General features: G+C 40.1%; 1 protein-coding gene across 1 annotated transcript; it reads left to right on the forward strand.

The window, feature by feature from the left end:
* Positions 1-6,175: 6,175 nt before the first annotated feature.
* On the forward strand, positions 6,176-7,401 carry N7498_006379 (uncharacterized protein; the record flags this gene model as incomplete). The annotated part of the gene is made up of 6 exons (XM_058453441.1): positions 6,176-6,228; positions 6,352-6,397; positions 6,621-6,675; positions 6,778-6,817; positions 6,992-7,173; positions 7,238-7,401. The coding sequence occupies 6 exons, from the start codon at positions 6,176-6,178 to the stop codon at positions 7,399-7,401; spliced, it is 540 nt and encodes a 179-aa protein (XP_058307632.1).
* Positions 7,402-10,591: the final 3,190 nt, after the last annotated feature.

Consider the following 10,591-nt stretch of genomic DNA (forward strand, 5'->3'; position numbering starts at 1 on the left):
TTCTCGTGCAGTATATATATAATTATAGCGTCCAACGGGAAGCGGTTCTAGTTTCTATATTCGGTTAGTTTGGTTGTAGTGGTGGAGGGAATAGCGGATAAAGTGTGACTGACATTTTTTTGCCCGCTTCCTTGCTATATCGTAGGAGGAAGCTAGGGCTAAAGAAAGTAATACACCACCACTAATACTCACTAATTTTCTTTTTATTGTGAAATGACTTATGGAGCTTTCTCTTCTCCGCTAATCCAAGGCCTCTCGAGTTACACAACTTACTAATAGCGTTTCTTTTCAAAGTAGTGTTCGCTGTCCCGCGTTGACGTTTATATATAATTTCTCTTTTAAAGAAAAGGAATAGGGAAACTCTTACGATGCGAAGTTTCACGTTATATATATCACTCTCCTTTTGCAAATTAAGTAAATAGGTTATAAGCTCGGTATGGTCTTGTCTAGGGGAGAACTTCGAAGATTTATTGGTGTTCCAAAGTGGCGCGTTCTAGAAGCTAAAGAGCTTCCACGCCCTAGAATATTCCTCTATAAACGTAGCGAGACTGTTTAGAAGGAGATAATCGCCTATACGCCGGACTTAAGCCCTCTACTTCTAAGTGATTTGTGAAAAGGCCGACGATATATAATTAGGCTTATGCGGGCCAATATCGTCTATTGCTTTAGTCGATTATATCGATAACGGACTTGTTAGCCTCGAAGGGGGCTATAATAAGGGGCTCTAGGCTTCTAAGTCTTCGTCGTCCTCGCCTACCGAGGAATAGGAGGTTGTCGATTCTATATAGGCACTAAAAGAAAAGTCCTCCGATAAATGATTCGTGGTGCTCGGTGTTAAAGAATTATATTCTTCTAGCGAAGTAACGCTATATTTTCGCTTAAAATTATTGATATAATTATCATCGAATTGTTTAGTATCCTCGCTCGATACTACTAATATATTGTCACTAAAATCACTTATAGTGGATAGGATAGAAGCCCTGCGCGGAGACGCTACAGCCTGAGGTTGTACATTCTTAGGGAGATAGTCGGTAGGTTAGGATAATAACTAAGTCTTTATTGCTGAATCCTCTAAATTCGCCTTAGAGGTGTCGATGTTCTCTAAGATAGGAAGTATATAATCTCGGATAGACTATATATTTATATCTTTAAAGCTATTATCATCCACGAATATATTCTTAGTGACATTAGAGAAAGCTTCACCCGCCAGTTAAGACTTAGCTGAAGTGTTTCTAGCTCCACGAGTGTTGGGAGGTTAGTCGGTAAAATGAAAACTAGAGCTAGGGGTCTACGACGGGCTTAGCAGAAAACTATAGCTAGGTGTTTCTTCTGTAGACCTCTTCGCTCTTTTGCTTAATGGCATTAGCGTGTTTGGCGAACCTAAATAAGGAGTAGGATAAGAAACGGCCTGGCTTAGACTAGGAGATCTAGTAGAAACCTTAGCCACGAGTGAATAGTTCTCACGAGCCACGTTGTCACGACTCTTATGATATCCATCTTCAGAACTCGCTGTTTCCGTCTCATTAGTTCCCTCTGGTATAAAGCTAACCGAATTTTTATAGGGTAAAAGCGCGTTTGAGATCTTGCGATCTAACCCTTTATCGTGGTCGTAGGCAGGGATTTAAGTTGTTGGTACGCTGGTTATAGACTCGACATCGATATCCATACTCTATAGGGCTTGGCTACCGATTCCTTCCGTCGGAGGATATAAGGAATCGAGATTATTTAAGGGATTGTTAGGGCGGGGAGAGTCGAATAACTAGAAGTCTAAATCAATAATTAACTAAGAGTTCCACGTAAAACTAGCCGCAAAGAAATAATAGTAGGGTAGGTAATTTGAATCACGATGTTATAAGACACACCAGACGAATACTAATTCGAGCTCGCGTCGTCCACTGCCCTATTAAGACTGGCTTAACTTAGGGTAGGAGCTGCTTTTGGAATGACATAAGACGATAGATTATAGGGCGCGTCCAACCGAACGATATTCAGAAGAATAGGTGTTTTGCTAAGAATCTCTTATCGCTCTAGTGGATCCAGGATTACAGTAGAGGCCAAATTAGTAGAGAGTCTTTCGGCGAACTAGATAAAAATTAGTTATTTGCTAATGTGGGCGCGAAGGGGCGGCTTCACGTTAGCTTCTCTTGACTATACTCTATAAAATGGTATCTTATCGAGTGGTATCTATATCTTTGTTAGTTAAGAGTATATAGTTGTCCAAAAATCCCTACTTACCTTAATTTGAGCGGTTAACTAAGCGGAGGAGAGGGATATCCTTCAAAAGCTAATTAAAAATAATAGTCGAGAGGATAGTGAACAAAACGCTAAGAAAGAAGCGAGCAGTGGGCACTAATGAGGCGTGCAAAGGAGGGAAAGGGCTACGTTAAGCAGAACAAGAAGGAATAGAACGATAGGCGTGAGAGAAGGGTCCTAGTTAGGGGTGGACGGGGTAATAAAGCCTTTACTGTAAACGATAAAAATAGGCTATAACGCCACCCTTTTGAAAATCCCCCCGCCCCCCCTTTCTTCTTGGTTCCACCCTTTGCGATGCTAGAAACCGTTGTAGCATTATCATGACAGTATTCTATCCCTAAATAATTAGAGTGTGTTCGCTACTATATATATTCTATTGTACTTACACGATCTTTCCTCTCGTGCGCTTCTTTCTTAAGAGGCGATCTAGGACTCATTGTAAAGTGTCTAGGTCGGATCCGACTACTCAAGGACTTAAGTTGCAAAGGTTAACGCCGGCTGTGCCTCTCAAACGGCTATTCTATATCGCCTAAAAATACTCCTTTTTTTCCCTAGCATATCTCTCTATATAGTCTTGGCTCGGTTCGTGGGTTAAATAGCAGTGGAAATATATAAAGCTAGGGTCCGAAATATCGAACGATTAAGGCAGTGGGCGGCGATTTATGGCATTGACTAGTCGCCGGAAAAATATATCCTCGTTGACAAGCGTGCCCTAAGGTTACGAACATTTGCTGCGTAGATTCAAAAATATTAGCGAATCAGAAGGACTATCGTACCTAGTATATAGTTACAAGATATATTCGTTTTCGGAGCTACCTAGAGGCTGCGATCATAGTCTACGATCATAGTCTTATACTGATAGGGCTACGCTTATGAAGAGCACTAAAGGAAGCGTTCAGGTGGTCTGATCCTTTTGCTGTCCCACTTTAAATTGTTAATTGTTCCAACCGCCGAAGCAGGAATCTTTCCTCCATGCGTCCAGTAACTTGCTTAGCTAATACGTCCGGAATCAAGACTACTTAGTCATCTCCAAGCTAGATCCGTTTTCCTTGGGATAGCCCCTTCCCTAAGGCTCAGCGGTTCGGGTCTTGCGAGGGTCCTCCTTAGGCTGCGGCGATGCTTAGCAAGGGTGACTAAATCCTATACTAGTGTCCTCCCTTTCTTCCTTTCCCTCCAGTCTTAGTCTTCATCTTTCACCCCCCATAATAAAGGCTATGCCACTATTAGTTATATATTAGGCTAGGTTTCATATGTGTTTCGGTAGATATAGGGATTGGAAGGGCAGCTAGGGCAACAAGGCTAAAAGTCCCAAGGGACGCAACCTGTAAGTCTACGTGAGGTTTCAAAACCTTAAAGGTTATAGTGGGAGGTTGTAAAACCTCAGTTTCGAAACTACTGGGAATCCTTCTAACTATTTTTAGATGCACTAGTCTTTTGCTTACCGGGATACGATACACCGCCTTATTTTGCCACTATATAGGAGGTTTTAACCCTCCAGGACTAAGGGCTCAATTTAGAACCATCAGGTTCTATTTTTGGCATCCTAATAGATAAAATAGATCAGAAAGATAGAAAGAACAGAAAGAATATATAATGACATACTGGAAGATTTACCTTAAGAGAGCCTTGATTCGCGATTAGTCGCCACTGTCTAGAACATCAACGAGCGCAGGTGAAAGAAGGCAATAAAGATAGGCCGTTAAGAGACGCGATACAGTTAAGCACGGGTTGAAGATATTATGGTGCAACATTCTAATAAAGAGTGTAAACAAAATTGAAAGAAGATATAGGGATTCCTAGGTACCAGAGCATACACCTCTACACTAGTTATAGTTATAAGCCAATAATAGTGATTAAACACCCTCTGGTGCTGGTGAAGAAGGCCATCAAAAAAGATCCATTTCTCCAATCCTGCCCCTACCTTAGGTGTGAGCGCACTGTTTAGGAGCCCTTATATTTGTGGGCGGAAATACGTCATTGCGGGTAAAGAGTAACGTATCTATAAATGTGTATAAAAAACGACACTTCTTAGATGTTGATCTACCTATAGGTAAACGATCGGCGTGCGGCGTTGAGACGGCCCGTAGCAGAATTGTGCGGTCACCTTTTTGGATCGTACAAAGCGGATCATCAGATTCTAGGTAGGAATTGATCTAAAATAGCGTCGTGGTGCTTCAACCGCCTACCGCACTATATTTGGAGCGACTGCAATCCTGGAGCACCTAAATAGTTTCACTAGTTAAATTTAGCTCAACATTTAAAAGACCACGATTTTTTTATCAGAAAAAGCGTGGCCCTCTACGTGTTCAAAAATGGAAAGCCCCTTTTTGCACATTTATACCGCCTTAAATTCTTTAAATGCCCTTTAAGAGCGCTTGTTCCCTATACGTGCCTCTAGGTGCACTCATTTACAGCGCCCTCAAGGAGCAAGACGACCAATATCAATAGCTATTTTAAGTTCTAGTCGGTTTACTACTTTGGCAAGGAGAAAGTCGATACGCCAGAAACGATGTCGCTATAAGCATAGCCTAATAAAAAAGGCATATAAATACAGCAAAATGTGTGACGCGGATATATATTTAGGCATTCGCATCCGAGAGACTAGCTAGATATATATTTTATCCGCGGACACTTCGGGGTTTTGGGCTTTCCTTACTTCACAGTTGGTACGTTGCAAAGTTGGCTTTAATGCGAAGAACAGAATCTGATTTTCCAGGGCTCCCACTACCTAAAACCAAGGTTGATCACGAAAGTTGATTTAGAGAAAACCGAAGACGAAATGGACACCTTCGAAGCAGTTCAATAAAAGCTCCTTATAAGGACTATAGTTAGACATAGGTTCAAATCCATATATACTATACCATAAGGAATTCGATTCAAGATATCTATTAATTATAGTTTCTTTTAATTAAACGTAGCGGTAGAAAATTAGGCGGAAGGCTACCTTTTCTACTAGGTTATAGTATGAAGACAACTAGATTAGGTTACGAGTAGATTTCTTAGCTAATACGTCCGGAATCAGGACTAATTAGTAATCACTTAGTAGCAGGGAAGCCTGCCTTGTTGCTAGACACGATATGGAAATTCGGCATAAGCCAATAGAAAGGCAAACACGAAAACACTCACGCGTAGTAATTTAAAAGTTTGGATCACAAGGGACATCACGTTTAGGAGAAGGGATAGGTTTAATATTTAATCTTATGTCCTTAAGCCTTCCTTCTATAAGACGAACCCTCAGTCATTACTAGGAAAAGCGAGCCACACGTATAGGTTATGTTGTCTAGGGGCGACTGCGGCGCTAAGCTAGTCTATCTACCTCTCGGAAAGATACTGTAACTCTTTGCGCTGTTGGTTCTGCCTAAATAAGCTAAAGATACATAATTACGGAAATTCTTAGCGACGAGGGCGACGAATGCGCATTCAAGGACGAATTCCTTTGTCTTGTTAAACAATTGCTATATACATAGCCTAGACCCTAAGACCTACTACGGTCGCGCTGAAGGGCATAGTCCTAGGTGCGCCACTGTAGGGAGCCGCAGGGAGCAGCACCGTAGCGTGGCTATCCTTACTGACCTAGGGTTAACGTAAACTAATATAAATACTCTCGGATTTTGCAAGCTTTGCAGGCTTTATAAGCCTTATACTCTCATTCTTTCTTTCTTTTACATTTCGTGCCGTCGCATCGGTGTGGGAGATCTTATATAGGGTATAAATATCCCAACTATTTACGCAATTATCGCTGGCGGCATTTTCTTGGTATTCTTTATAATCTAGACTCGCTCCGTCCTGATTTAGTGGACGGAGTTTTTTTCTGTCTTTCTGTCCCGATATTTAACTCTCCCTATTATTATTGATAGACATCGAGTCTAGGGTCTATAGACCTGAGCTAGTGTTCTCGTCCACATTTTATATATCACTATTAATGTCGCTCTTGTCTTTATTCGAAATGACTCGCTTATTAGAGCTAGCCGCCGAGTAGGCGAGCTAGGCCTTATTAATATAATTTTTCCTCTATCAGCGGCTCACCTTAGCTATCTAGCTAAACTTCTTAGGATAACCTAGCGCTCCTATCGTAAGATTCACCGTGCTATAGGATAGACGACCGTTGGCCTACTGTTATTCTATATTATCGCCGAGGTTCAAAGTAAGCAGTTTGGCTTTCCTCTTAGTTAAATACGTAATTTGCTTATGGTGATTATAAGTTTGTTCCCCTAGTATAATTATGCCAACTAAGCTAATAGTGGTAGGGTGCTACTTCACTAGGCTTCCTTGCTCTATTTTCCATTTTATGCTTTCGTTGATAGTCGTATAAGATTTTTCTCTAAGGGCATTAGATCTTAGCTAGCCTCTTTGTCTATGGCACTTAGCGGTACCTTCTGGCCTATAACGGTTCGACTATACTATACGTCTATATTGCATTAGGTATATTTAGGATAACAACATCTTTGGAACTGGCGATGATTTTGTATCGAAACGGGATATTTTCCAGCTAAGGTGCTCCTCGAGCTCTTGTTTTATTTATAGTTAGAGAATCTCAGGAGGGAAGTAGTGACGTAATGGCCACGTATATATAAGTCATCTTACCGCGATCAGTGTAGATTGAACCTAGTTAATATATTAACGTGTGGATGCCATCGGTTAGTTTATAGTCGTGGATATAGACGTATCCTTTCACAGTCACTTCTTAGTCTAGAGGGAAACAAGATACTCTGAAGCTACTTATATAGCCCCGAAATAGATTTTCCGCGGATCTCGTTCGTTATATCTCTTTAGCCACAGAAAGCTCTATATCATTCCTAACCCTATTTACTAGACCCTATAGACTCACTGAAGATGTCGAGCTATATAAAACTACCCTATTAATTACGAGCGAATTTGGTATTGCAATATTAATCCTATACCTTAAGAAGATGATCCACGGTTATAATACTTATACGTCCTATATTCGCTAGCTATACTTTGTTTGGTAAGTAGAATCTATTAGTGAGCACCTCTTATATTAGTCTTCGTTCAATTCCCGCTAATAAAGTAGAGTCGGTAATTATGGCCGAAGAGCTACTTAATAACCTACTTAGTGACGATATTTTAGATAAGGGTTATATAGGTCAAATGTTCCCAAAAAGCCTCTACCTCTATGACACTGACTAAGATGACCCTAGATACTTAGTATATCTATATACGTGGAGCACGGGCTCGCTAATAACAAGATATAATTTAGAAAGCATAAGCGATTATATTATTACTAGGGCGTACCGGACTACCGTAGCGTTATCTTATCTAAGGTATCTAGAAGCTAGATAGAGAGGCTACCAAACATTTAGGATAAGCTAGGTCGAACACTAGTTATAGGTAAGGTCGCTTACGTTGACTATTAATACCTTTTTCTTATAATTGAATTAGTTTCTATAGCGGATCGTCTTAGAGATCACCTACGGGAGATTGTTAGAGGCTACCTATATTAAGGTGTCGAGCTTTCAGAACTAGAATACTAGCCTAATTAGGGAAATAATCGGTAGATTTCAAGATAAGATAGTTAGAAGGTTATAGATAGTTAATAATAGTTACACTCTAGATTATATTCTAAGATGCGATATCTAACCTAGAAATAATATTTTGCTTATAGATTTCTATTAGTCTATTCTTCCATCGATTATTGCTAGTGATAGGGAGCTACTAAGCGGACGGTAAAGTTAGGATAGGTGGGGTAGACATCGCCTATACTTACTAGAACCCTAACCTTTCTCTCACCCCGCTCACCCTCGGGGTGAGAACCTATCTACTTTTGCTCACTCGAAAGCCTAACCACGCGTAGATAGGTGGGTCCAGTGTATCCGCCACCTCTTTTTTAAGGGATTCTTAACTTAGCTCTCACCTTTTCTTTCACCTCTAGGGGGAGAGACTACTTTCCTTTCGCTCGCTATAGGCGACGTCCTAAGTTTTCGGGTATAAAAGGATTTCTAGGCGCTTCTATTATAAGTCCTTTATATAGTAGTCGTACACCTAGGCTTCTAGCCTACCGATTATGCCGTTTTCACTGATTTTATTATAGCCCTCCTAGAACCCTCACTTTTCTAGGGCGACACCCTTTATAACTCCCCTATAAATGGGCCTTAGCTCCCTCTTCTCTCCCTCTTTCCTTTAAATAAGTCATTTTGGCATCTCCCTTATTCTATGCTAAACGGCATCTTCTCTTTTAGTTTCGACATTATCACTAGCTACTAACTCGTATTCTCTCGTTTATCTATCTCGGTGTTCTTATAGGCTAGCCCCACTAAAATAGCCACTCTCACGGTCGGCCTTTAGGTACGTACGTCTCTTAGACTAAGTTACGTCTACTTATTTCGCTTAAAGGAGTCCCATCAGAAGTATAGGCTCGAATAGGATCAAGATATATATTCCGATGTAAGCAAACCTCTTTGATTTCTCTTATAAATGATACTTATTTTGTATAGCTAGTTAACTAGATTAGCAAAAGACTAGAATAAATCGGATAAATAAGTAATACTCAGAAGACAGAGGTCTTAACGGGAGCTAAATCGGGAGGTTTTATCTAATAGCACGATCTAGCGACGCTTAATAGTTCGCTCGTTTCTTCAATATACCGGAATAACTACGAGGGTTTATTCTCTGTTATAGTCCGATTTAAGGTGAGCTCGATCCTAGGCACCTCTAGCCTAGCCACTAATAGCTAACTTACTAGGAACCTGATTCGGCGATTAAGCCTATTACTTTAGAAATGAACTAGCTCCGTAAGGTAAGTTAATATAAGGCCGCTATATATATTTATTATTAATCTTAACTCTTTTAAGCTCGCTCGAGGCTTCGGGGCCGATCTAGAGCAGCTTCGAAAGCTAACGAAGCCCTAGGTAGATAAACTCGGCCTTAGACTCGAAAGTGCCGGATTTGTGAATAGCTTTTTAGTATAAGACGCTACGTAGGGTAGTCTTGTAGCATCATTAGGTAACATTAACTTCTACCTAGATCTTCTTATTCGGCCTATCTTACTGTTTAAAGACCTTAAAAGAAATTATTTTATGGATACTATATAGCCTACTATATCACCTTCACTATCTATTATTAACCCTTACCTACCTACACACAATACGCTACTAACTTGCGACGAGGCTTAGTCGTAGATTGATAGTCTATTCCCTTCTAGTGTTAACCAAGATAGTTAGATAGACTAGCTTTTGTATAGCACCGAGGTACCTACGGACACCGTTACTTCGGTAGCAGATCCTATCTATACTAGTGTGCCTCAACCGTCCTTTAGATTGGCATCACTAGAAACTATATCTACACCTAGGCTAGACGAGGGATTATCGTCTTATCCAACACTATTTACATCCTATTAGACCCCTAGCGAAAATATATCTTTAGTGTTAGGCCTAAGTTAAGTTACCCACTTTCGGCTATATCCTAGAATAGCGTCGCCCTCGCCTATAGTTATATCTAGTAACGTCTAGAGACATCCCTGCTACCTAACATCGTCTACCCTTTATATTCAAACTCCTAGAATAGAAGAGGAACTTATCTTATTAGAGTATGAAACTATTATAGTTAGCTAAACGGCCGAAATGTCTAAACTCACTAGCGCTTAGGAGAAGTAGGTATCTAGGAAATTAATTAAAAATATTTTAAAGTAAGCTATCTAAAGCTTATTACGCTCTTGTGGTGCCTCACTCAACGATAAAAGAATTCAGGATATTTTTAACGTGGAGGATAACCTCTTCTCAAAGGACGTTAACAGGTTACTAAGACCTCTATTTAACTATTGGAATAAATTTTAGTTACTCGACCTATATAGACTTAGACTTCCTATGCAATAGAGAGGTATATATATAGCTATAGATTACCTTCGAGTACTAGATATAGACAAGAAGATATATTATTTAAACTCCGTCGCGTAGCGTATAGGATAGGTATAGTTCTATTTTAATTATGAGGAGCTTTATAAACGACTAGAGAAATACTATTCTTATTCCTCGTCTAAGCCTAAGGTCACTAATATTCTAAATTCCATCCTCGATGCCTACCTAGATAACCCCTACGTATTAGAAAAACGGCAGTCTCGCCATAACTAGATCACTAGTTATTATATACAACACGGTAAATAGTGGTGGAGGCTTATAGGAAATTTAGGACTTAGTATACTCTTGGCAGGCGACCCTATAAGGGTTATATATATATCCTATTAAATTTATCTTATAGCTTAACTAACCTTATATACTCTAGGTGCAAAAGTATATTTACTAATCCTTAAATCGACGTTTTCATCACCTTTGTCTAGAAAACTCGTCTAGGCACTATTCGCGCCTTCAAGGCCTTAGAGCCCGTG

Source organism: Penicillium cinerascens (assembly GCF_028974065.1).
Source record: "Penicillium cinerascens strain IBT 15544 chromosome Unknown contig_6_segment0_segment0, whole genome shotgun sequence".
NCBI classification, from domain to species: domain Eukaryota; kingdom Fungi; phylum Ascomycota; class Eurotiomycetes; order Eurotiales; family Aspergillaceae; genus Penicillium; species Penicillium cinerascens.